The sequence below is a fragment of the Enoplosus armatus genome, chromosome 17 (genome assembly GCF_043641665.1).
Source record: "Enoplosus armatus isolate fEnoArm2 chromosome 17, fEnoArm2.hap1, whole genome shotgun sequence".
NCBI lineage: Eukaryota > Metazoa > Chordata > Actinopteri > Centrarchiformes > Enoplosidae > Enoplosus > Enoplosus armatus.
The window spans coordinates 21012429-21038818 of record NC_092196.1 but is presented as its reverse complement, the minus strand read 5'-3'; the positions used below and the strand labels follow the sequence as shown (position 1 = coordinate 21038818).

At 45.4% G+C, this 26390-nt stretch overlaps 4 protein-coding genes and 1 long non-coding RNA gene across 7 annotated transcripts in view; all 5 read right to left on the bottom strand.

Annotated features, from left to right (window-relative positions):
- Nucleotides 1-985, bottom strand: part of LOC139300052 (ceramide synthase-like) — a 4879-nt gene extending 3894 nt beyond the window's left edge. Inside the window, exons 1-2 of the mRNA XM_070923027.1 lie at nt 867-985; nt 444-527 (exon numbers count right to left, since the gene is read on the bottom strand). Of these exons, the coding sequence (XP_070779128.1) occupies nt 444-527; nt 867-985 (203 nt within the window). The remainder of the gene's footprint in view (nt 1-443; nt 528-866) is intronic.
- Nucleotides 986-5334: 4349 nt separating this feature from the next.
- nlk1 (nemo-like kinase, type 1) lies at nt 5335-10705 on the bottom strand. The gene is made up of 11 exons (XM_070923868.1): nt 10398-10705; nt 9772-9901; nt 9629-9684; nt 9146-9252; nt 8530-8615; nt 7712-7921; nt 7014-7115; nt 6180-6266; nt 5886-6084; nt 5703-5796; nt 5335-5383 (listed from the first exon to the last, which is right to left on the bottom strand). Exons 1-11 carry the CDS (start codon nt 10703-10705, stop codon nt 5335-5337), a joined length of 1428 nt encoding a protein of 475 aa, XP_070779969.1.
- Nucleotides 10706-11992: 1287 nt separating this feature from the next.
- LOC139300723 (uncharacterized) lies at nt 11993-13589 on the bottom strand. Its single transcript, XR_011598850.1, has 2 exons — nt 13517-13589; nt 11993-12747 (listed from the first exon to the last, which is right to left on the bottom strand). It is a non-coding gene; the product is annotated as an uncharacterized lncRNA (long non-coding RNA).
- Nucleotides 13590-13650: 61 nt separating this feature from the next.
- Nucleotides 13651-19375, bottom strand: LOC139300700 (myc-associated zinc finger protein). The gene is made up of 7 exons (XM_070923867.1): nt 19213-19375; nt 17613-17763; nt 16549-16940; nt 15688-15944; nt 15450-15513; nt 14733-14904; nt 13651-13976 (listed from the first exon to the last, which is right to left on the bottom strand). Exons 1-7 carry the CDS (start codon nt 19243-19245, stop codon nt 13651-13653), a joined length of 1395 nt encoding a protein of 464 aa, XP_070779968.1. The 5' UTR covers nt 19246-19375.
- A 2095-nt stretch (nt 19376-21470) lies between these two features.
- cdipt (CDP-diacylglycerol--inositol 3-phosphatidyltransferase (phosphatidylinositol synthase)) lies at nt 21471-25247 on the bottom strand. Of its 3 annotated transcripts, none has more exons than XM_070923893.1 (6): nt 25094-25247; nt 24223-24357; nt 23961-24114; nt 23554-23635; nt 23293-23385; nt 21471-23195 (listed from the first exon to the last, which is right to left on the bottom strand). In XM_070923893.1, exons 1-6 carry the CDS (start codon nt 25134-25136, stop codon nt 23073-23075), a joined length of 630 nt encoding a protein of 209 aa, XP_070779994.1. In that variant the 5' UTR covers nt 25137-25247; the 3' UTR covers nt 21471-23072. The 3 variants fall into 3 exon arrangements, with proteins under 3 accessions (XP_070779994.1, XP_070779993.1, XP_070779995.1); XM_070923892.1 differs by having other exon boundaries at nt 21471-23215; nt 23304-23385; XM_070923894.1 differs by lacking the exon at nt 24223-24357.
- Nucleotides 25248-26390: the final 1143 nt, after the last annotated feature.

The window sequence follows — 26390 nt, the reverse complement described above, 5'->3', positions numbered from 1 at the left end:
GGGACTATTTTCAGCGGCGGATGAATCCACATGTGGAGCTCTAGTGAGTGTTTGTGGCAGCAGGACGGTGTGTGTATGTGTGTGTGTGTGTGTGAGTCCAGATAAACTACAGTGAGTGTGTTCATGGTGATGAAGGACACAACAGTGAGCCTCACTGATGAGTTTTAATAATAATAATAATGATAATAATGAGATATATCAACACACACACAACATTCACTTTGCTTTGAGTCTGGACATGAAGGATTTGATGAAGTATAAAAGACTGTGTTGACATTAAAGGTCTCATACTGCTTCCTTTGAAGGGGTCACAGGTCGGAGCCACTGAGACACATGAAACTGAAGAACACACGAAGAAGAAGTTAAGGAAACAACAAGGAGGAGAAGAAAGGAAGAAAGGTCAAAAGAAGGTATGACAGAGGAAAGAGACATTGAGTCCTCACCTGTCCTCCACGACGTCCCTGCAGGACGAGGCGATGATGCATCCGGCTGATGAGGCCATGACGGCTTGGATGGACGACACCAGACTGAAGGACAGAAAGTGCCTGAACTTTAACAAGCAAACAGACTGGGAGGTTCCCAGTTCTACCTGTCAGTCACTTTACATACGGAGGCCTGGAGGGCTCAACACACGGCAAGAAACAGTAGAAGAAGAAAACGTCTTCAGCAACGTGAGCAACAGCTCGAGAACAAACAAGTGTGACGGACATGATGTCTGAGCCTCTGACAATACACTCTTTCATCAGAGGCCAGGACCAGGACCAGGACCAGGACTGTGATCAAATGGAGCGGTAAACACATGGTGAAGGGTCAGGGGTCTACAGGGTCTACATGCAAGTCAATGCAGTGTGTGTGTGTGTTCTTACCGTGTGGACACGATGGCAGCGTCCCCCTCCCTCCATCCCATCATGTGTTTCAGAGTCTGTTTGGACAGCAGGAAGAGTCCCGGGAAGAAGACGGAGCCGGCAGCCAAGAGGGCCAACATGGCTCCTGAGTCCACCTGTCTGTCTGTCTGTGTCTGTGTGTGTGTGTGTGTGTTAAGTGAGGACAGGTTTCCAAGAGCTCAGAGAGGAGGATCAGGTGGGAGGAGCCTCCTGCTGCCACCTGTCAGAGGAGGTGAGGTATTCAGGTCCTGGACTGCAGTAAAAGTACTAATACCACACTGTACAAATACTCTGTTCCAGCAAAGGTCTGTCAGTAAACTGTCCTTAAAGTACTCCAGCAGTCAGATGTCCCCTGTGTCTGTCCTGTCTGTCCCCCTGTGTCTGTCCTCCTGTGACTGTCCTCCTGTGTCTGTCCTCCTGTGTCTGTCCTCCTGTTATAGATTCTGTCATTAGAGGATTATTCCTCCTCATTAATGTGAAGCAGGATGTTGCTGTTGGAGTTGAGGTGGAGCTCATTCTGAACTAACTGTGGATGAATCAGCTGATTATTTTCTCCACTAATCGATTGTTTGATCTGGAAACATTCTGCCGTCACATTGACCCACATTTGGAGAATAAATGTTCCAACAATAAATGATGAATTAAATGTCACATTTGTAATTATTAGTAATTACAGTTTAAACGGTCATCAACTCACTCTGTTCATTTATTCATCTTTAGTTTGATTATTGTTCCATCAACTCGAATGTTTCTGTACTTCAGACTTGATGACGTCTCTATGAACTCATGAAGATCGAGACGTGAAATTAAGTTCAGAAGTGATTTCAAAGAAGCTCCCAGTTCCGTCTAAACTTCATGTTTATTTGCTCTACATTGATTTGAGCCCAGTGGTGCAACGCTGGTGAGAAAAGAAGCGACTCTACATATTATCCAGTGTCCATTTATTTATTTGTCATTCACTACTTTAACTCTAACATTTTTTTTAAGAAATTCAAGTATTTGTTGGGAACACAAGTCAAAAAACAAACAAAAACTTTTTGCTAAAACGAAGACAAAACATCTGTTTAAAACATCAGTTTCATATTTAGAATAATAAAAACATCAAGTTTCTTTTCATAGAAGAAAAACGAATCTAATGTCTAAAGAAGACCAGCCGTCCGTCCGTCCGTCCGTCCGTCCGTCCCGCTCTGCGTTACTCTGAAACAGAGACTCGTCAGCTGATCTCTGAACAGTGTGCAGGAGGGAAAAGACCAAACAGGTCATCTAGTTTAAAAGCTGTTCCTCACCTGAAGGATCTACCAACACAACAACAGAAAAGAAGGAAAAGAAAAAGGCCAGAAGGGAAAAGTTCTGATTGATTGTTCCCTAAATTAGAACAACAATCGTTCACTCATTTATGTGCTGAATTTACGTATTAGCTTCAATATGTTTATTCATTTCAGAGTTTAAATGATTAGTCAATAAATGATCGGTCGACCGACAGAAAGTTGTCAGTGTCAACGAAATGTGACGATTTGGTGCTTTTCTGTTTTGTATCACCTTAAAGTGAATTATCCATCTGAAGACGCCACGTTGGGAAACTTAACTGTTAACTTGACACACAAATTACACCAAAAACACTAATACGTTTATTTCAAGTAGCAACGTTTGAGTCGTGTGATCGAAATCAAACGTAAATAAACTTAAAATGAACGTACTGGTGCTGACGGCGTGCAGAACTTCACTGGCTTTTTTTATATTTTTAGGGAACAATCATCAAAACGTTCTTTTGGCTTCGTAAAAATCTAGTTAGATCACAACAAACAAAACAAAACTTCTAATAAAATCACTTCCTAAAATGAATTAAATAAAATTACCACAAAATGTACGTTTTCGTCATCGTCGACAAACTCAACCATTGCACAGCATTCAAACCCAAACGCTCTCCATGGATAATAAATATACACATGCAGATATACAAGTCAGGTCGTCCGCGAGGAGCTGTGTTCCTGCAGAGGAGGAGGAGCTGAGGTTTCAGGGGTTCAAAATCAGGAAACTGAGGGATCAACGAGGACGCTCAGGGGCCCCAGGCTCAGGGGCCCCAGGCTGCCCAGGCTCAGGGGCCCCGCCTGTTGGAGGTTCAAGGCGCGTACAAGAAAAACAAATCATCCGCGAACATTTTGCTTCTAAAACACACGATCCAGGACCTGAGGAAGCTCAGGAAGTAAACCAGGACCTGAAGGCTCCTTCAGCGTGTCCTCGTGAGGTTTAAATAAAAAGTCAGAGACTCCGTTTCAGCACGTGACGAGAAACTGTCGTGATGTTTGAATGTCGAGGCGGCCTGGTGGTACTAGCTGGACCCTCATCCTAAAAGTTCCTGAGATCCTGGAAGAGTTCCTGCAGTCAAAGAGGGCCGGACGTCTCAGGGCCACCAGAGACCAGAGACTCATACTGACGGTTTACGCATCTGCACACGTCACGTGACGCCTGAACACCTTCAACTTCACGTCTTCACCAACAGATTTTAAACTTTCTGCAGGTGGTTTGTGTTGGAGTTGCAGGATTTTCTTGAATTATCTCAGTATTGTGTTTCTAATCTTTCCTTCCGGGCATCTTTGAGAGCGCCTGTTCCTGCTCCAACAGTTCTGGGCCCAAACGGCATCAATTCATGATAATAACAGAAGCTGATAATGGCTTAATGGTTAACTGGTTCCAGTTTGTCAGATCTGAATCTACATTTAAAGACGTCCCTTTGGCCTCAAGTTCAATAATAATGAAGAGATTAGCTGATTGATTATTAATCTGCAACAGGATGATTTGGTACCGTGGCGGCACAGTTTGTAGTTACCATGCAAAACCACCAGCATGTTCACTTTGGACGTCTGAGGCCTCACACCGCGTCACACCCTTCAAACATCATCCTGCAGTCTGTCGCCTCAGGACAGAAACCTGCTCAGATCGGATTCACACCACGAGAGAGTCGACGCTCTTCTGCTAAACGTCCGCCGTCAGTCCCGGTGATCCAGACCAGGATCAATACTGGTGCCTCCTCATGCGGCTTTGTACAATTTGTGGTCTACAACGGGACACCTGAGCCTTAAACTAAAACAAACCAAAGAGAAGAAACTGAAAGAAAACAGCAGCATTTCACCGACAACATCCTTCTCTCTAAACCTCACACTGACTCTGGAGGGCGGCGAGAGACGAGGAGCACGAGGTAAAACAAGTCACTGGTTGTGGAGGAATGACGGTAAAGTCGTGACGGGAGGGTTTCAGTTTACACATATGCACATATCACTTCTTTTTTGTCTTTCTTCAGGGTTTGAGGTAACCAAGACCGCCACAGACACACTTCAAACTAAAAAGGGTGGAGACACACACTCTTCAACAAACACTCAATAAATTAAGAAATAAAAAACATGGCCGCCGCCGCCGCCGCCGCCTCCTCCTCCTCCTCTCTCTCTGCTGGTGGGACAAAACGTGGAGGAGGTCAGCAGGAGGAAACATCAAACACGTCCAGACGGGAGGAAGGAGTCAAAAAAGCATCTTTCTATCTAACTTAAACACTTAAAGTCACAACTTCCTGTCATCGCTGCCAAAATAAAATAGCTTGTGATCACAGTCTGCTGACACCAGACTTTAAAAACAGCTGTGGGGAATGAACTCCTGTTTCCTGATTAAAGAAAAAGGAGCGCTGATCCAGGACCAGACAGGTCACCGCGAGGAGAAGAAGCTGTGATAAAGACAACGGAGCCGACTGTGTGGAGGTTAAAACCTGCTACATCTGTTAGGTTGCATTATTATCGCCGCGGCGACGAAAACACAGTGAGTGATGTGTTCAAATGCAGTTCAAAAAAAACAAAACCTTGGAGGTGTTTGGCGGTTAGTGGTGTCGTGTTGTTTGGCGGGTCAGAACGTCATGTTTGGGAGACACGCTGATCCGGGACGTGGTCTCACAGTCCGAAGATCCGGTTGGCAAGCGAGTGTGTTCAGTGTGTTTATCGCTTCTTTACATTAAACCATATTGCACAGGGCTGGAATGACTTCAAAAAATCAACTAAGCAACGATTCTACCAAACAATTAAAACCTCGATGTCTTCATGTCTCTACGAACAAAGATGGAAATCCAATCTGGTACCGAGTTCAGTTATTTTCCTCCTCAAAAGACTTCAGCAGCATGTTTTTTTAATTCAGCACCGAAAACGCCTCGAGCATCAGCTGTTAGGGTCGTTTGAAAAGTTAAGCAGTAGTTTTCATATTCTGGAAACTTTGTAGGGAAAAAAACTAAAAAACAGTGAGGACTTGAGGAGGAGCTCAGGTGGGTCGGCTGTTCCCCTCCGCTTCTCGCCAGAGGAACAGAAAAGAAAAGAAAAAGACCCAAACTCTTCAGTATTTTCAGGCCAATGAAATCCTTTCTCAGACTGCTGTCGCTCCTCAGGAGGAAGAGGAGGAGGAGGAGGAGGAGGAGCGTTCATCTCTCCTCCTTCCTGGACACCTTGGAGGAGTGCCACGCAGTGGACCTGAAGACACAGAGCAGGTAACAATCACCCAGCTGTCAGTGACGAGTAACCAAGTACATTTACTAAAGTACTGCACTCAAGTACACATCTGAGTCTTTGTACTTCTCCTCCACCAGAGGGAAATATTCAAAACTCAGTTTATTAACGATCAGTCCATCAATCAATCAGTCGATTGACAGAAAGTGAAACACTGTGAAAACATTTGAAGCCTCTCAGATGAAGATTTGCTTCTTTTCTTTTGAATACACATTCACATACTTTTACTGAAGTAACATTTTGATAACAAAGTCCTTCATCGTGAGACTCGTCTCTCCCTCACCTGATGAAGGTCTTGAAGGCAGCACTCTGAGGGTTGATGCACAGCGGCACTCGTTTGCCCTGCTGGTGCTCCGTAATGAAGCGATGGATCAGCTCTGACGTGGACAGAAAAGGAGATTTAGAGGAAAAGTCAAGAGGAGGCTTCGGGCGTACGACAGTTGGGCTCCGGCTGCGGACTTCCTACCTTTTCCCTGCCACACGGACAGCAGGCTGTTCTCGTAGCTGTGGCTGAACGGACGCTCGGCGACCGGCTCGAAGTCTCGGGTGTAAACTCGGCCGCTGGGAACGGAGTAGCAGCACTGACACATGCAGGTGTGGTAACGCAGACGGCCTTCGTCCAGGTAAGGATGGGAGAGGGCGTCGCTGCCGGAGATCCGTTTAGCCTGCAGATAAAACACAGCTGCTAACAACCGATCCAGATTCTAGACGTCAACACAAACATCACACGCATCTGTTGGTTTGTGTCGCCTGGACTCACGGGATCAAAGACCAGCATCCGACAGAGCAGGTGCACCGCCTCGTGAGTGGCTCCGTCAGACAGCATGTAGAGCACCGACAGCGACGGCTGAGGACAAAACAAACACTTTCTGTCATCAGTCTGGACCCCCCCACACCCAACGACATGCTGTCTGAAGTGAAAACACGGGGAGATGATAAAAACTTCACTTTCTCCATCAGCTGCATTCTAAGACTCAGTGTGTCTGACTGTGTCGTGTTACTTCACATACAGATAGACATAGATTTTAAATTGGGGGGGGGGGGGGGGGGGGGGGCACTGACATCAGATCTATCAGACATTTCATCTCCAGTAAACGTGAAATCATGAGCCGGCGGTCTGCTGCCCCCTGGTGGCCACAGATCGCTGAGGCCTGAAGTGGATCCGCATCAACTATTCAACACTGATTCTTGAAGCCCACATCAATGTTTATCAGGCTGTGTGATGGCTTCATTAGCATGTAGCATGCTAACAGAGAACACAACAAAAAGAGCTTCAGCAGGGAGACCTGTCCAGAGTCCAGAGGGCAAGAAGGACGTAATAATTCACATGTGAGGTGAGTAGCAGCGAGTCCAGCTTCATAATTAACACCAGGTCTGGACTCAAACAGCTGCTTTCATTTTGGATCCAGATTCATTCAAGTCAGACACAAACAAATGTCTCATGTAACCTCCTAAACCTCCTCCCGTGTTTTCATCAGCACCAGCAGACAAACAGAATTATTATACAGCCTGACAGCCCTCAGACGGAGGAGGAGGAGAGGAGAATACAGGGTTTCTGCTGGATTCAGTGTGAGCAGACCACACAGTCACGTACTGGTTTGTGCGGCCCCCTCAGGATGTGGGCTCTGGCTCCTTCACAGGCCGACGCCAGGGCCGACAGAGGAGGCGTTCCCAGCAGGTCTGTGATCAGATCCAGCTGGAACAGAACGGGAGGGAGGACAGAGGGTGAAGTTTTAGATCTGGAGATTGTAAATGAACGCTGGATTGCAGCTGCATCGTAGCACGGACGGGGAACAATACTACATTCTGATTGGACGGAGGAGCGGTGACCTCACAGCTCGCAGTAGTTATCTATATTAATCCTGGTAGCTGGAGGGCTTCTGGTTTCAACCGTTACCAGGCGACAGCTCCTCCAACCTGCTGGAGAACTTAAGACGACTGTCCGCTGACAGAAGACAATAACATTATTTATTATTATTAATTCATCAGAGAAACGTGCCAAATATTCTGTGGCTCTGGCTTTTAAATGTCGCTCTTCTTCTTTTGTTTCATAAGATCATAACTTGACTATTTGATGGTTTCAGACGGTCGGCCGGGTTAAAGAACAGCAACATGAAAACGCTGTTTCATAGAATGATTCATCAGGAAATGAGCAAGAGATGAATCAATGCAACTGATCATTAGTTGCTGGTTAGTTAGCGACCCGACTCCAACAGGTTAGCAGGAGAGGCAGAGTGTCTCCAACCCACAGTTCATGATTTAAAGGGCAGACCTGGCGCCACGTGGCCTCACCTGCTGAATGGGGCTCTGGGCCTGAAAGAGGATGCGTCTCCCCAGCAGCTCTGCGAAGATGCAGCCCACTGACCAGACGTCGATGGCCGAGCCGTAGTGCCGGCAGCCCATCAGCACCTCCGGCGCTCTGTAGTACTGCGTCACCACCTCCTGGGTCATGTGGCGCGACGGGTCGGGCTCCTCCACCCGCGCCAAGCCGAAATCACAAATCTAACCAGAGACAAAGTTCTGTTACAGGGGGGGCTTCAAACCCACTGGTGGTTAGTTTTATACTGAATCAAGTCTTCATCGCAGAACACTTCCCATGTGTCAGACCTGCAGTGAACTTTAGATGTGCCCCCCCCCCCCCCCATCAGTGCAGCCAAAGGTCAACAGGCATCGATCAGTCCTAAACTCTGCTGATACATGCTGTATTGGTACTGTATGTAAAGACAAGTGCTCGTTGTCAATCAGTCATGTTGAACCCCCCCCCCCCCCCCCGCAGGGGGTAAATAAATCTGAGGGGTCACGGTCTGATTAACTAGATAAGGACTCTTCAGGACTCTGAAAGCCTCTGAGACGTGAGCGTCCCTCTCTGGTCAGACTGGTCACAGTCTCAGTGGAGGCCGCTGCATGTTAAGAGAACCAGATCCTGGTTCAGGTTTCATGATGCAACGTCTCGCTGAAGCAGCTCTTTATTTAACCAAGACGTAAACTTGTTTTCTTTGACAAAAGGACATTTAACTGAACAGAATGTGTGAAACATAATGCGTCTGTTTGGGATCCTGATCAGATTCAGTTCTTGGTCCCGGGCTGGTTGGGGACACGTCGAGGTTTACCTTCAGCAGGCAGTTGCTGTTGACCAGCAGGTTCCCAGGCTTGATGTCCCGGTGCAGGATCCCTGCAGAGTGCAGGTACTTCAGACCTGAGCAAGAAAACAACAGCCATCACATCACAAACCTGCTCACTCAGTACATCTGGGTTCAGAGAGAGGCGTTCACTGTCAGGGACGCTGTGGTAAATCAGAGCGCTGTTGGTCAAGTGTTTGTCTTGTAGGCTGTGCGGTTAAATTCTAAGACGCCTTCTCTGAACAGACCATTTAAAACCCTGTACTGAAAGAACACCAATTATATCAACTTTAGCCAAAACTATTCGATGATCTGATCAACTGAATGGTAGAAAACTAACTTGAAAATAATTTGGTATTTTGGAAGAATTGTTTCAGTCTTTTGTCAAACTAAATTACCGTCGACGTTCTCTGGCTCCAGCTTATAGGAGACAATACTTCCTGTTTGTCTTTGTGCTGAAGTAAAGACAAGTCAATCAAGGCGTCACTTTAAACTGTGATGAGCTTTTTCACTTAGTTGCAGCTCTTCACAAACAACTATAAACATTGTTCGCCGCTACAACATGAATTACCGTTCGCCTCGTCTTTCAAGCTTAGCTAACACTCACCTCGGAGGATCTGATAGAGGAAGACCTTGATGTGGTCGGTGGTGAGAGGCTGTGGAGACACGATCACTTTGTGGAGGTCGCTCTGCATCAGCTCTGTGATCACGTAGCTGCGGGCGGTTGGCTGTCAAGGAAAAACAAGCGGATTGACCTCCGCCTACAAGAACACGCTGCATCTCCGAGCTCAGGTCTCGTTTTCGCTTGTTGAACGAGTGTCAACAAAACCTCAAGAAAAACAAGTATCCTGCCATTAAACATTCACTGGTGACCAATCTCACGTCTGCAGCCATGAGCTGGATTTAGACCAGAGGCGAGAAGCTAAATTAAGTGAATGAAAAGGAGGACACAATAGGGCCAATTAAAAGAAGAGAAACTGGGACAGAAGGTGTGAGGAAGAGTGTGAGAAGTGAGAAGGTGAGCTGGAAATGGAAGTGAAATCTCTCTTAATATCAAACAATCTGTCGTGATTCTGATAAAAAGGGATACATCTCCTCAAAGCAGTCAATTTGTGGAGGCTGCAGAATGTCCAGAGCTGACAACACCTGCATGGACAGACAGAAAACAGTTAGTCCTTCGTCCCCATCTGCGATAAACATGTCCCATCTGTGTCCCCTTTGCCTGGTCATTACATTGTCATGTTTGAAGAAGCACAGCATCCTCAGCTCTCTGAAGACCCTCTTACAGGAGACCAGGTTCTGGAAGACATTAGGCATCTTCTTCAAAGCCACCTTGCGACCGTCACGTGGGTCGGTGACTGACCTGCAAGGAATCCAGAATCCGGGGCGGTTTAGACTCATGTTCCCTTACAGAAAGGAACTGTGACACATTCAATTATGGAAATATGCCAATAATAATGTAAGTACACCTGTAGCAGAGCTTTAAACAGAGAATTCAGCGGCAATCATTTGATAAGCATGTAAACGTGTGTGCTGTTGTTTTGCTCCTTCCTCCTGTTAGCCACCAGCTTCCTGTCCTACTAAACACTGATGCAATCAATCAATCAGCGTTGTGTGTGTGTGTGTGTGTGTGTGTGTGTGTGTGTGTGTGTGTGTGTGTAGATTGATTTGAAAGGACAATGATGCTGAATTTGATGAAAATGCAGACCTGATGTCCACTATGATGGATAACTTGTTTCAAGTCTCTGCAGAAATGAAAGGAAACACCACCACAGACACTCTCACGGGGAGGGGGGGGGGGCATTTATAGTAGTTAAAATATGCAAAACGCTGTATGGTCCTTAATAATGTGTGTTTACCAGACAACGCCAAATGCGCCATAACCGATGGGGCGGTCTGGCTCCATCTCCGCAGGGCTGGGCACCTCGCTGGCCGGGTTGCTGTAGGGCTGAGGCACCGCCGCTCCGCCGCCGGTGCTTCCTCCGAGAGCTGTGGGGTGGCGAGGGGTCCCAGCCGGGGCAGTGGGTCCGGTCAGGCACGGTGTAGCGCTGAGGCCCGTGGAGGGAGCTCCGCAGGAGGAGTTGACACAGAAATACTTGTGGCCCAGCTCAGAGCCCGGAAACAAGTCTCCACAAACGGTCTGCCGGCCTGCGCCGTGAAACGCCATCCTCCTCTCAGCAAACCCCGAAACAGTCCGCTGTGTGCGCACCAAGCTGCTGCTGCTGCCGCCCGGCTAGGCTCGGAGGAAACGCGGCTCCTCACTCAGCATCATCCGTTAGTCTCCTGTGTGCAAACAGGGAAGACTGAGCACGACATGTACCTCTACATCTACCGATGTAAACAAGTGAGGTCGGTGCCAAGAGGAAGAAAGGCAGAGCCTCTGTGGTAACACTGCAGCCAGAGCTCGTTTATTAAGCTAGCTAACATGAAACACATTAAAAGTCTGACACATGTCGGTTAAAGCACAGCTAAATCCACGAAACGCGGTCCTGGATGTGGCGTAACAGCTAACGGACACATCACTAATTCATACAAACACAAGTTAAAGCTCAGTTATCTTTGTTTGTAGCAAGCTGCACTTACCTGGTTAGTGAAGCTGCACGGTTAACTTAGCTAACAGTATCCAGCTAGCTAACGATGATCAGCGACGACTCCAAAATGTGAAAAAATGAAATGTTCGAGCCGATGAGGACCTCAGCCACACAAGCTGCAGAGTAATTCTCACCAACACAAGCATGTGCATTAACGGTATTACCTCTCCGTTTGAAATGACCGATTAAAACAGCCTCTGGCGTCGGGCAACCAGCTAGCTGCCGTGCTAACCAGCTGTTCCAGCTAATAGGTTAACCCAATGATGTCTATGACCCACATAACTATCACTGGTCGGGAACAGTGACCTACATATTTCAGAAAGAAGAGTATTCCTCTGATAACTTCATTTAACCAACGTACAAATCGAGCCTGGTCAAATCAAACACGACATGGCACGAAAACAAATTCCAAAAGGGCGAAAAAAGCGAGTTAGATGCTCGTCGCTGGAGCTAGCCGGATTGTTAGCTAGCTCTGTGATGTAGCCAACCAGCTAGCTGCAGCTAGCTTCTGACTGCTCGCTAGCTGGCCATCGCGTCGTAATATCCCCCGAACACGCGTCCCATTAAGGCAGTTTCTTGTGTTTTCTGGATGAATGCGTCTCATCCAGGAGGCCCTCTGTGCTACTTTAAACCAGCTGGATTTCTGGTCGCTTCTACAGCGGCAGCTACAGCTAACTGGCTAGCTTGACGAGTAGGAGGAGCTGGTATAACCGGGTGGGGGAGGGTGGATGCTGTTCACCCTGCTGTAAACAATGCTAACGTTAACTTAGCTTCGGTGGCTTCAGACTACCACCTGGATAAAGTGCATAATCAGCGATCACCCGGACACTCGTGAAGATCATTTCCGCTGGAATCCACACATGCATCTTTCTGCCTTTTAATACAGTAGTAACGAGGCGCTATGCACTATGCATCAAGTACAATCAATATGCACAGCCACAGAGAATGTGTCACCAAGGTAGCTACAAATTACATGGCAATTTACCTTTTCAAGAATTACAAATCAGCATCCAGCGTAAGAGCAAAGACCATATGAAGCAGAGAAGTTATGCACATTCAATGTTCATGGGGAATATACACAAACAAGTATTAGTCTGCCTTTATCAGCTATATAAAAGTGTATATACATGATGGCCCATCTGAAACAGTTGTGTTCATGTCCTGTTGGGAGGTTTCCCTGCTCTGAAGACTCTGACAGAGGCAAACTGGAGACTGTTCAGTAATAAATTAGGGGAGAAACGGAGAGAAGTCATGTTATCTTACTTGATCTTAGTTGAAGTCAATTTCCTCATTATAAACAAACACTGACAGCGTGGGATACAAATGATCTAAAAACAGCCACGTCTTTACAAAATCATGACAGGCTGTTGAAAATGAAAACAATGACATGATGGCAAACACAAACAGCTAATTGCTAATCCATATGAATAAAAATACACATTAATGTTCCTCCCTAACGGATGAGCAGAGGTGTCCACAGTCTCCGCCCCGGCTTTGACGTGGTACAGAGTGGAACATGTACAGTAAGTGTGAGTCTCAGTGTTCGTGGCACCGCTGATGGAGCCGGACATTAAGAGGAGGAAAGACCACCTCCACGGCAGCTTCTCCCGGTCTGCGTCTGTGTGAGGTGAAAACAAAAGCAGTTAATGTCACAGTCAACCATTAACAGTTCATATTTAAGCCTTTCAGATTTATTAATATAACATTACTGTATTATAATAGTTATTGTTTTCCAGTGGTCTAAAAGGTACATTTAAAATATGCGTGGAACATGCTGAAGTGGAGGTTGTGATATCTCCACCACAGCACCTGACAGATGCATCGTACATGATCAGGTGCTTTAATTATGTCCCCCAAAATAATGTTGACATTCTTTCATTATGTGTGATAGAGAGAGGAGAGGAGGGCAGCTGGCTTCATGTTGTCTTCATGAACAATGTCCACCCACATGGGAAACTTGTAGGAGGAATCACAAGCTGACCAATCAGAGTTCCTCTTCTGTAGTTGTTGTAGGCGCACGTTGGCTAAAACGCAGCTACTCCAGTTACGTGCACAATCCCAGAGGACACAGCCTACATTACCCATGATGCAACTCGCTCTCTGACAGTTGTGTGGTAGATTGTGGTGTGTTCCTCCAGCCTGCAGCAGAGCTGAGCAGCAGCTACAGATCTCTGGTCAGCTCACTTCTGTCTGACTCCACAGCAACAGACGCTGACTCAAGTGACATCACTTGAGGACATTTATCAGACGTCCCACAGCTCTGAGACACTGAAGGCTTTACACTACTTTAAAACACCTGGAAACACCTGGAAACACACTGAGGGGTGAAATCAGTGCACTTCCCCTTTAAGAAAAACAAATCAAGAGGAAGTGTTGGACCAACTCACCTGGACTGGAAGCCGTCTTTCTCTCCTCCATGAGTCCTCGTTTGCCTTTGCCTCCATTTAGCCAACTCCCCCGCCTCCATCCCCAGTACCACCCGTCCCACCCCCAGTCCCCCCCCCCCCGCCCTCCCAGCGTGCTAGCTGTGGGGCTGGGGGGCAATACTGGAGCAGTCAGTTACCAGCAGTCCCACTGTGCTAGCGCTGGACACAGTGACAGCCACGCTGGTGGTGCCCACGGGGCCCGCGCTCGTTGGGTCGGGGCCGGGGTCGCCCTGGTTGGCGTGGGTGCCCATGTGACCCTGGAGCTGCGTGGCCGTCTTGCACTGCACCCCGCACAGCTGGCAGAGCAGCACCCCGCCGGCCCCCGTCCCACCGAAGCCCCCCCGCGCCCCGCCGCTCTCCTTCCACTCCTGGCCGTGGTGCTTCTGGGCGTGGACGCGCAGGTAGGTGAGGGTGGTGAAGCCTGGGAAACAGACACACTTCTTCAATATATATTCTTTATTGAAAGTTATTGATGTTTTATTACACAAATACTGTGACTATCAATTATCTATTTTATTATTATTATTATTATTATTGTTGTTTGCCACATGTTGCAGAAACACATGTATGATATCAGTTATTGTGACAGTATTAATTATCCTGTGAAGTAACATTCACTCAAGTACTGTACTTAAATACAATTTTGAGGTACTTGTACCTTACTTGAGTATTTCCATTTTATGCTACTTTATATTTCTACTCCACTACATCTCAGGAGGCAAATATTACTTTTTACTTCACTACATTTAAGTTTAGTTACTTTACAGATTGATCATATTAATGATACAAATGATCAAGGATTAAAATATGATATCTGATCATAGATTAAGTTACTCAGCAGTATATAAAGCCATTAATGCTGACGCGCTGCGCGTGTTTTTATTGAGCACCACTAATGAAGCGCTAACCGAGTGACTGCAGCTCCGACACGTCAGACCAGTCAACAGTAAAATAAAGCTGATATCTGACAGAAGGAACAGAAACACAGAAGTGAAATGAAACTCAAACCACAGAGATTCAGTTAGAAGCTACAAACGACTTTTAGAAACAGGTCTCTCTCTCTGCTCACAGAGCCTTCTGCAGCTTTGGCTCAATTAGTAAAAACCGCAGCACCAATGTGAACTTGAGGGATCTTGTGACGTTGCTGCGACGTTGCTGCGACGTTGCTGCGACTTACTGCGGTTGCAGAGGTGGCAGGCGTGGTGCTGCGACTGGTTGTGGACCCTCATGTGGTCGGTGATGTAGGCCGCAGACAGCAGCTTCCCGCAGATGTGACACGGCACCTTCTCCTCGTGACGGATCAGGTGAGCGCGGAGACGATCCCGCGTGGCAAACGCTGACGTGCACGTCTGTGGAAGACAAGACCACAAGCATGAATACTAAAACACAGTAACAATATATGCAGTTGAGAGTACATGTATTAGAGGCAACTAGCGGCAGAATGGGATCGGTAATCTATCATGATGTAGTGAAAATACTGCCAATTCATTGGGAAATCGTTTATAGACAAAATAAGCAAATAGGAGGTAAATACCTGAAAAATCAAGAAGCTGTAAATACAGTATTTCCATAAAGCAGAGCCACTAGGATCTAATGCAACCAGAAACAGGCTCTGTCCACTCTTCTGTCTATTTAAAGTATTCGACTTGTTCATCTTAAACATTTATTAACTTCTGTTCACTTTTTGATTTGTTTATTTGCATTTCGATGCAGCTTCACATCGACGCACCACAGCTGGTGTCTATGAGGCTTAGACCATCATTCTGCTCGCTGTAAGTTTGATTTTTATCCAAAACAGATCATCATCATCATCATCATCCAGTGTTTCATGCTCTATATGATTCACAAACCCATATTGGTTGAACTCCAGTAAACAGACAGATGAAGACGTTACCGTGCACTTGAACGGTCTCTCTGTAGAGTGCACCTGTCGAACGTGGCTGTTGAGGTGGTCCGGTCTGCGCGACACATAAACACCAAAAACAAAAGGAGCCATTACAAGATATCTCGTCTCCGTTAACTTTGAGCCACAGTGTGAAGAATTAGAAATGTGTGGTGTCATCTCCTGGTGTTGATGTTTTATCATGTGAGACCTGACCAAAACATGAAAGGACATGGATGTTAGTTTGTACCGAGAGAAGGCCTTGGCGCAGTGAGGACAGATGTAAGGTTTCTCCACGCCGCCTTGGTGCGAGCGCACATGATAGCTCATCCTGTCTTTCCTCTTGAAGCGCTGCTGGCAGATGGGGCAGGAGTAGGGCTTCTCGTCTGAGTGGGACAGACGGTGACGGTTGAGGTGGTAGACGTCCCTGAAGGCCTTCCCACAGGCCTCGCAGGCGTGGTTCTTCCTCACCTGGTTGGGGTTGGTGTTGGGGTTGGGGTTGGGATTCTGTGGAGCAGCAGCAGAGAAGTTATGAAGTTTTGATCGAGTGTCTCACAAACTACTGCTGGTAGTTTCAGAAGACATCAGGCAGACAACGAGAGAAACAACACCGGCTGCTGCTAGCTGGTCTTGAATTATCCCGAGTCAATTTGCCTTTTTTGATTCATATTGCAGCCAGATGTTTGTCTGAGAATGACAGCTGTCAAACACCGCACAGCTGTGTGAGCCAGAAACTGAAATAAATACACTCCGTAGTCACCGGCGTCCTGTCTGTGTACAATCTTATAGGAAACTGTCAAAGGGGAGCGGCGATGCTCACTTTAAAGCACGCCTGTTGTTGGCTAAAGTGTAGAAATAAACAATCTGATATATAATTAAAATGAATATTGATGTTTGCATAAATGAAAGTCACCTGCACGTCAGTACAGACAACAACCAGGTTGAAATATTCTCATCTAACGGGGGATAACGGGGGCTCACGGACGCCTGTTCCCACACTTTCATCCATTATGACAAAATGAAAGTGGAGGACTGGCCGAGTCTCTGACACACTGAACTCCCTGCATACATATCACCCCCCCCTCCCTGGCTCCTCTCCCACAGAACCCACCTGCTCCATGGAGCCCACAACAACAACAGCTGCCTGGATGGGTTGAGGCGGCGCAGCCATGGTTACGGTTGCCGGGGCGATGGACACAGAGACCGGTTGGCTCTCTTGGTTGGCGTGCTGACCGGGCTGGGGGAGGGTCTCGGGGGCGGCGGCGGGGGGAGGGTGAGGAAGAGGCTGGGAGGGCAGGGTGAGGTGGAGGAGGGAGAGAGGGACCGGCTGCTTCTCCACCCGCCCCCCCTTCCCTCCGTCCTCCTTCTCTCGGGCGGCTCGGTCCTTCATCTTGATGCCCGTGTGCACCGACTGGTGCCGCCGCAGGTTGTAGCTGTTCTTGAACTCCTTGTTGCAGGTGGCGCAGATGTGGGCGGGCCGGCTCGGCTTGGTGAGCGGCTTGACTGACGGACACAGCAGAGGTCAAAACATCACCTTTACACTTGACTGTTAAATCAGGTTTGAATTAATAATCGGCATTTTAATACAAGCTGGATTCCATTTGGTTGTTCTGCATCACTGCTTCAGATGTTTCAGGCTGCAGAACATCATAAGACCCCTGGATCAGTTTCTAATATATCGCCGGTATGAAATGAACAAATGATTTCAATCAGGAAATTTCTGATCAGCGAACATCTAAACGAGGTGAGTTCAGACAGAACGTGAGGTGTCAATCCGCTGGCTGCTGAAACCAGCTTCAGTCCGTCCAGAACTATTAGAAACTGATAAATATACATACACTTCCTTTAGCATTCTCCGGTTTATCTGATCATTATCTGTCTTATGCTTTTTGCTCTGTTCTTGTTTTATTTGTTATTATTCATAATAATCTAAAAACAATATTTAGGTCTTACAGTTTTATTCATGACCATCTTTGATTTTAAAGTCAGTGACAGACGCTTGTGTTTGTGTTACATGTTCACATAAAAAGCAAATATCATAAATCATCTTGGCTGAGCGTCAGATCCAGTTAGGCCAAAAATGCCAAAATGTTGTGGATATTTTTAAAAGTGCAGCAGACAGTTCAACAGTACTGAGGTATAAATCAGCCCTGTGCGACAGAACACCCCCCTCACCAGGCAGCGGCTCCTCGCTCAGGGCGGCGGTGTCGACGGTGGACGGCGGCGTCACGATGTGGTCCTCTGGGGGACTCTGAGCGGGGCCGGTCAGCTCGGGCAGCAGCTCAGACTGGAGAGGCGTCTCAGGCTGGCTCTGAGTCGACGGCGTCTGGTCAGACAGGAACGTGTTCATTAATCCTCACATTCAGTCCACAAGTTTTTAAATCCAAATGTGTCAAAAAACACATTGATCCCACAGGTTATGGATCAGACTGTGTGGTGGCCCCCCAATAGGAGGTCGGGATTAGGCGTAATCTTAACAACTGTTGAGTTTAGATTTAAAGGTACCCTGCTGGGTTCAGGTTTGGTGTTCTAGGTAAACATCTAACTGTATTTCCGGCCTATTCCTTTTGTATCTGAAGCATTTTATTTCTCATTTTATCTTAATTGACTTTCTTCTGGTTTTTACTGCTTTTTGTTTTTAAATGTCATTCTAATACTTCTCTATAAATAAAGCTAATAAAGCTGCTATCTGCATCCTAGAAGTGAAACAATTAGTCCACTAATTGATTATTTAACTACTTTGATTTGCAGTTACGTTCATTTTAAAGCAAAACTGTCAAACAGTCTCTGGTCTCAGCTTCTCAGATGAGAGGACTTTGTGCTTTTCTTTGTCTTCAGAAACTCTAAAGATCTTTGGACATCTGCAGACGTCACCGCGGACGACTTGCTGACGTCTTATTGACCAATCAGTTACTTGAGAAAATAATCTGCAGATGAATCGAGAATGAAAATAACTGTTAGCTGCATCACTACTTTGTCAATATGTTGGGACTCCGGGCAACTATCCCAGGCCCCCAGACCTGCAGGGGCCCCAAAAGCTCCAGGTTCGTTGTGTGTTTATCTTTACAGAACTTTGTAATATTAAAAGGTACAATAACAACGTGACGGTTTTGTGTCCCAGGGCCCCCTAACAGGCATGGCCTAGCTAAATTACATGAACCCCCACCAACCCCACCATATATATATAAATATATACATCCTGTCACCTCCAAGTGAACCAGTTCAACAGAAACATAAAGGAATATTCACCGTGTGAGCACAACACGAACTTCAGTCATGAAGGTATTATAAGTAGCTTCTGACACAGGGCCCCTCTACAAGACGGGGCCTCAACATTCAGTCATGAAGAAGGAGCCCCGGTCATTTTAAACTGGGCTGACTTTGTATTTTAATATTCACAAACAAATTCATCAGATCACCAAAGCACATACACAGAGACACCAGGGATCAGGGGACCCCCCAGGGTAATCCAGCCCTGCTAAGAGGATTACACTATGAATACAGATACAAACATTTAAAAGCAGAAGCAAAGTTGAAGAGTTTAAATCCACCTCCTGACGTGTCTGCCCCCCCCAGCTGGGGAAGACCAAACCAAAAGCCAGCTTCACCCTGACCCCTCTGTGACCTCCTCCATCTTTTATACCCCCCTCCCTCTTTAACCCCACACAAAAAAGTCAACCCCCCCCCCCACACACACACACACTCTCTCTCTCTCTCTTCCTCCTCCCCAAACACCCAAAACCACAAAGCAGCTTCAGCTTCAATTAAGACTCACCTGAAAGAGGAAATTACTCCAGGAGGTGTCCATCCTGAACACTGCAGGGACTCGAAGCTCACCAGCCGGGGACCAAAGAGGGGAGGGAGGAGGGCAACGGAGCCCAGGAACAAATGCTCCAACTGCTGCTATGAAAACACAATCTGAGGCCTGTCTGCAGCTGCTGTCTACCTGCCCGGGTCAATTAATGGAAATATAGAATGACATCGGACGATATTTAGCTTAAATCAAGTAGCACTTATTAGTGATTAGGCTGCTCTGAGTTATGAATTAATATGGCAGTCTGTTGGCGATATACAGGCACTGACAAGATGGTTTTGTAAATGCGACAAAATGGTTGGTATCATGCTTGCTTTAATGGTGCATTTTTAATAGAATTTGCTTATGTCTACTGTAATCAAATTTGGTGAAATGCATGCAAAATCGAGATTATTTGTATACAGAAGATGAGTAGGATGTAGTCGAAACGTGCTAATCATAGTCAGCAGCTGTTCAGGAGACATTTATTTGCGATAGCTCCGAAAAGGCCGCAGCGTCGGGTCCCAAGCCTCGGCGTTGCGTACTGCTCGTCCCCTAACTAGAGAGCTCCTGGTCGGCCGCGGTCCATGGCTCCGCCTCGGTGTTTCAATCGACAGGATGACATCTTTCTCTTTTTTTCAAATTCTCTCCCTCTCTCTCCCTCTCTCCCTCTCGCCCTCCCTCCCTCTCTGTCTTTCTTCCTTTTCTTTTTTTATCTCTTCTTCACCCCCTCTGTCCCTCTCTGCTTTAAAGGGAAAGTATTTTGTGTATGCACCCTCCTCGCGGACCCCGTCTCGTCTCGTGCCGTCCCTCTCGCCCCCGCCGCCGCCGCCGCTTCACGGTAGGCCGACAAATAATGAAATCCGACATTTATAGAATCAGCTCGGCCGTTAATTCCCCCGCTCCGCTTCAAAGAAAACATCCACCGGTACTTCTGAAAGCTCGCGTCCGGTCATCGGGAACTCGCTCAGCAGACGCAGCAAACTCTTCGCTAAAATGGTGTCGTGTTTAGCTAAAACAAGGCTTTATCCTCCAGCATCTTAAAGGTAACGATGCGCGCAAGTGCAACAGCTGGATCTAACCTCGACTCACATGACGTCCATTCTTGAGTGGGCCAGACAGAACGGCACACCAGACTCCATTCAGAAAATCTCACTTTAAATTCATGTTAATATTCCTAAGAAGCCATTCAATAAGAGGTTTGTAGTATTATATTACTAAAAAATGTAAACTTTTAACACAAAAGGACACTGTGCTTAATGAGGGAGGGATGATCATTAAGTACATTAATGCTATAAACTGTTGGACTTTGTATAGAATATATTGATGGTAAATTAAGTGAGAATTTGTAGAAAACATTGGAAGACAATAATCTATGGAAAGCACAACAGATATTTGTGCATGCAGGTATGTATATTTGAGAATGGATGTTTGTGTGTGTGTGTATATATGTAAGTATGTTCTCTTATGCAGGTATGAACACACACACACAAATATATGCTCTTGTATGTATGTATTACTTTTTATGATTTGCTTATTAGAGAATCTGTTGATGTGCAGCATGAAATAGGTTTATTTTATATATATTATTTATTTATTTCTATTGGAAGTAAAGACAAATAAATAAATAAAACAAGGCAACCCAGGCTGTGAGACATAAGTTCATCCTCACTCCATCAAAAGAAATAGTTTTGTATGTATAAATGTAGGACTGAACCCTTGAACATATTAGGTTTTACATGTTATTTTACCACTTTAAAAGTCAAAGTGATTTGATCTGTGGGTGTTTCAGCTAAGTGTCACATCACATCAGCTGTTTCTGTTCTGTGACGGCTGCTGTCTACATTTTAAAGTTAAATAAAGTCTGTTTTTCCTGTTGCAGAAGAAAATATACAACAAAGATGTTTGAAAATGTCCTGATAAAATAAAATGCTTCTGCTCATCTCCTTTAGTGATTGCAGACATCTGGAAAGTGTCATGATTGGCTATCAGATATGAACAATAATCTAAATATCCTGCATCCTACATGTTTCCAGAAATGCGTCCATCCACCTGAAGCTTTTAATGCGAATTAGAAAGAAGAATAAGAGCAGTTTCTTCAGAGGAGATATTTTGGAAACTGAGAATTTAATTAATATTTAGGGCAGCAGAGCAGCAAGAAAATGAAAGCTTCTTTGAAACTCGGACTGATTTTCAAGGCCTTGATTTTGAAAAAGAGTGAAAGTGAAAAAACAAAAGTCTGGTTTTTATTGGCTTTATTTTGTAGCTGCTTTTACAGTCAATTCAAGCCACCTGAACTGCAAACAGAAAAACACCAAATATATGGATTACAACGATTGATGTGTATTTAAATATAATATTAGACTTGGCTTTGCTATTGTCTGTTGGTGTACATTTGTATTTTATAATAATACATTCCGGGAATTGAGTTCCATCAAAAACACGAGGCGAATATTTGTATTTCAAACACTTTCACACATTCTGCGTTGAAACTTTACAGCGAGACTTGGTGCTCTCCACTATGTCCTGCAGAACTTTCTATTTGTTCCAAAGGAGACTAAAACAAACGGGAACACGTCTCTTCTACCACAAAGAAACAACGTCCTAAATGTCAAATAAGCACAAACTGATCATCGGCCCTCAGGAGCCACAATCAGCATCTAACCAACCGAAGTGAAGAGTAACAGCAGATTCCAGAGGGAAGAACTCAGGAGCTTCGTGACGAAACAAAAGTAAAGTTCTGCTTTGGTCGGTGTTATTTCAGGGACACAGTTTCAAAATATTAACCATAAAAACAAAACTCATTAGGAATACAGGAGGATTCTTCTCGTGAGTTATAACACGGCAGCGTGTTCATCAGTCGAACTAATGGCCTTAATACTGGTTAATAAACCCTTTCACTCATCAGTTAGAAGCTTCATTAACGATTATTTTAGTCATGGATTAATTTGTCTTTTAATTTCTTGATTATTCTTTTTGGTCCATAAAACGTCAGAAAACAGTAAAAATAAACGTCCGTCACAGTTTCCCAGAGTCCAAAACTCGAAGATATTAAGTTTAATATCACAGAAGCCCCAGCAGCAGTCCAGATGTTTTGGATTAGTGGTTTATAACTGAAGATTTATTCACCATTAATGAAGCCGTAAAGGTGACGCAGTGTCAGTTTTAAGATTTGAAACATCAGTATAAATAACTCTCACTGTGATTTTCACACACTGGTTTGTTCTGATTTCCAATATTCAAATATTTATCAGTAATATTTGAATGTCTGATTGTCTTTTTCATGTACTGTGGCTTTAAAACAGGATCCGACTTTAGGTGGTGAAAGTCTTAAACACCTGGAGCTGCTGAAAAACAAGCTGCACTAACATGTTTCTGAGGTTGGCACGATAATATATGAATATGATCTTCAGCTCCAGACTCACACGTCCCCTCACTCATTAAACACCAGGCTTTGCCGGGTGATGGAGCCCCTGAAGCTAAATAGGACTGATATTATGTTTTATAAATATCTAATATTCTTCTGATCCGCTCTCCACTATAAAACACTTTTACTCTGATGATGTTTTTATGTAGGAAAATTAAATAATAATAAGTACAACGTCAAACTGAGGCTGAAAGGTAAAAGACATCTACGCCCTGTTGGAGCTGCTGAACTTGGAATTTGAATGTCGTGAGTTTTGGTCATAAAACTTCTTTCTGATGTGGTCCGACACACTGAAGTGAGCTCGCTGTGTTTCACGTCTTATTTAAGTCGCCTTAGTTCAAGTGCACAAAGTCTACCGTCACCCTGAAAACACAAACAAATAAAACTAGTGGATTTGTTGCCGAGGCCTCAGCTCTCACTGCGTCTTCATGCTTTTCTCTCGTTCGGCGGCGTCGAGGGCGGCCATGTTCTGGGAGGCCGTGATGAGGTGCACGAGGCTGATGCTGGACTTCAGCAGGCAGATGATCCCGCAGAGTCCCTGCAGCCAGTAGAGCCAGGCTGCAGCAGAGACACAGACACACAGGAGGTGAAAACACAGCTCATCACTCCAACCTGCCTATGAGCTGATGGAGGACGGGCGTCTCACCGGCAGGCTCCTGGACGTGATGGAGGACGTAGAGGAGACAGAAGAAGAGCTCGTTCCCAGCACACATCACAAAGAGCACCGGCTGCAGGAGACAAACACTCAGTCATCGTTTCTCTGCAGTCTTACGTTGAGATCTAATGTATGTGTGTGAGTGTGTGTGTGTGTGTGTGTGTGTGTGTGTGTGTGTGTGTGAGAGTGTGTGTGAGTGTGTGTGTGTGTGAGTGTGTGTATGTGTGCGCGCTCTCCTCACCTTGGATGTGTAGTAGATGCGGAGGACGGGGTTCCCCGAGAGGTCGATGCTCTTGTGACTGGTCGATCCTTTTATTGTTGAGCTGAGAGACAGAAACAGACATATTCATATACAGTTCAGTTACATTAACATGACAGCTACAGAGACAGCAGAGTCAGCGCGAGCTCGGAGTCTTCCTCATCACTCACGTCCACCAGAAGAAGAAGAAGAAGAAGAAGACACTGGTTTTTAGTTTGACGTACGTCACCGGGACGCGAGGCGAGCAGCCCGTCATCACCTCGACACAAACTCTCTGTCATTGACTCTTCAGTCTGTAGTTTTCATGGACCAGGTGTGTCGGGAGGATCATGTCTGACCCAACACTTACATGAGCGGGCAGGTGAACCTGCCAACAGGTGAGGACGTACCTGTGCAGGTGCAGCCAGTGGCTGGCGATGTCCAGACACATGCTGAGCTGGAACAGGAAGGTGTAGGAGGGGTAGATCAGGGACAGGTTGACCAGCAGACACATGGTGGCACAGCGGTCTGTCAGCATGTCCAACATGGCTCCAAACTTAGTGCCTGAGAGAAAAGTCAGAAGATTGTTATCTGTGACTAACGGGCTTATTGATTATTGATTATTGATTGAAGAGTCAACTGATCCGTCTCATCTCTCCTGCAGACACGTACACTGATTAAGCGCCCGGGCAGCGTGGCCGTCGAAGGAGTCCAGGAGGCTACTGAGCAGGTAGAAGAAGACGGCGGGCCACGGACAGCAGGGCATCAGGTAGAAGGACAGCAGGGCCAAGACCACACGGGCGTAACCTGATCAGAGATCAGAGGACAGAGGACAGGTCAGAGGACAGAGGACAGAGAACAGGTCAGAGAACAGGTCAGAGGACAGGTCAGAGGACAGAGGACAGGTCAGAGGACAGAGAACAGGTCAGAGGACCGAGAACAGGTCAGAGAACAGGTCAGAGGACAGGTCAGAGGACAGAGGACAGAGAACAGAGAACAGGTCAGAGGACAGAGAACAGGTCAGAGGACAGAGAACAGGTCAGAGAACAGGTCAGAGGACAGAGAACAGAGAACAGGTCAGAGGACAGAGGACAGGTCAGAGGACAGGTCAGAGAACAGAGAACAGAGAACAGGTCAGAGGACAGAGGACAGGTCAGAGGACAGAGAACAGGTCAGATAACCTGACTATTAAATTACAGTTTATTAATGAAGTTTATAATTATTGGTCACCAGGTGCAGACCTGGGTAACAGGTGACACCAGTGTTTCCCTTTTGATTCGTGGCCCCCAGAAAATAAATAAAGTCTGAAGAGGCCTGAAGAGCTAAAAGTGTTCAACATTTCACTTCATATGAAGCAAAAAAATACAGGACAAATAAAGCAAACCCACATTTAAAAGGTAGATAGATAACATGATGTTTTATGTATCCACTATATTCGGCATTTTTTGAATGGATTCCGGTTTGACATTTCTCTCAGCAGCATCCACTGTACGTTGGCTAATGCTAAGCTAGCGACATGATGGTATAGACGGTAGAAACTCACCGATTAAATTGGGAACGAAGAAGAAAATATTTTCCTGCGCCATGTTTGTGGTTTGGGGGTTTTGCTCCGTGTTCTCGGTTCTGTGTTGGACTCGTTCAGAAAGAGAAACTCGCTTCAAGCGACAGTTGAATGTTTTTAACGATGACTTCCTCTCAGCAGCTTTTAGTCAAGTGTCTGTTTTCACACCGCAAAACAACAGCTCAACTTCCGGTCGTTTGTTTTCAGAATAAAAGCGTCTTCTTGACAAATTGACTAAATTTCAAATACGATCTAGAGCTATTAAAAAACAAAACAACATATTTTTTAACAATGTTGTGATGGTTATTTTTTGTATGTAAACCCTGCACAATGTCAATGTATTATTTTTAAAGCTGAAAATTTTGAGTCAATTAATTAATTGGTCGCAAGAAATTAATCTAGACGTATTTTGATGATCATTGGGGCCGTTTTTGAAGTATGAATGAAATTCTGTTTCCAGCTTCTAAAATAAAATGATTTGTTGTTTTGTTTTATATATTGTTGTTTGACGTAATGACATACATTTAAGTTGTGCTTTTATTTTAGAAGACAAACATGTCTTTCCGGTCTCTATCTCCTGTTTCTGTGCAGCTTGATGACGGCAGCGACCGCAGCGTAGCTCCGGTTGGCTCGTGACGTCATGTGACGCAGGTCACAGCGTGCAGCGCGCGCCTCCCCTTTAATAATTTCTCCCAGAAACAGATTGAAAAGTTATTTTTAGGCTTTTATTCACCTCGGAGGTCACCGGAAGTACAATTCCTCCAGGACAAGAAGGACAAGAAGAACAAGGAGGAAAAACAACTTGGAATACAAATAAAAATACTTTTAATAAATGATGACCTAGTAAGAAGAGTACTTTTATTCATATCATGTATTAGTTATACTTATTTTCTTATTACACTCAACAGGTGAGCAATAGGTCAAATATTAAACGATCAATCACTGATTTAATTAATCTATTTTCTTATTTATTTTGAGCCACATAAATTTGATATTCAGAATTAAAAAAAAAACTGCATTTCTTTGTTTTGTTTCTGGTTAAACGGAAACTGTAAAAGTTAAAGCAGAAGACAAAAGACTAGAATGAAAATCCTTTTATAGTTAATTTTACGACTCCAATAATTCACAATTTAAAGACAGATCCATAGTTTGTCTCTTTAGTCTCTTTTTACCTGATCGAGGTATTAATTTATTTTAATTATTAAATATTGTCTATAAGTCTCCAATTCTTCTGGAGCGGCTCCGTGTTTGTCCAGAAAAATGAATAGAAACACATGAA

Excerpts from the sequence above, each read along its gene's own strand:
- nlk1 (XM_070923868.1), bottom strand. The coding sequence starts at position 10,705 with ATGGCGTTTCACGGCGCAGGCCGGCAGACCGTTTGTGGAGACTTGTTT. Across the intron at positions 9,685-9,771 it reads GCTTCTTCAAACATGACAAT|GTGTTGTCAGCTCTGGACAT; the intron begins GTAATGACCAGG and ends CTGTCCATGCAG. Across the intron at positions 9,253-9,628 it reads ATTGACTGCTTTGAGGAGAT|CTACGTGATCACAGAGCTGA; the intron begins GTATCCCTTTTT and ends AACCGCCCGCAG.
- LOC139300700 (XM_070923867.1), bottom strand. The coding sequence starts at position 19,245 with ATGGACACCTCCTGGAGTAATTTCCTCTTTCAG. Across the intron at positions 14,905-15,449 it reads AGAGACCGTTCAAGTGCACG|ACGTGCACGTCAGCGTTTGC; the intron begins GTAACGTCTTCA and ends TGTCTTCCACAG. Across the intron at positions 13,977-14,732 it reads CTGCCACCTCTGCAACCGCA|GCTTCACCACCCTCACCTAC; the intron begins GTAAGTCGCAGC and ends TCTGTTTCCCAG.
- cdipt (XM_070923892.1), bottom strand. The coding sequence starts at position 25,136 with ATGGCGCAGGAAAATATTTTCTTCTTCGTTCCCAATTTAATCG. Across the intron at positions 24,115-24,222 it reads TGCCCGGGCGCTTAATCAGT|GCACTAAGTTTGGAGCCATG; the intron begins GTACGTGTCTGC and ends CTTTTCTCTCAG. Across the intron at positions 23,386-23,553 it reads GCATCTACTACACATCCAAG|CCGGTGCTCTTTGTGATGTG; the intron begins GTGAGGAGAGCG and ends TGTCTCCTGCAG.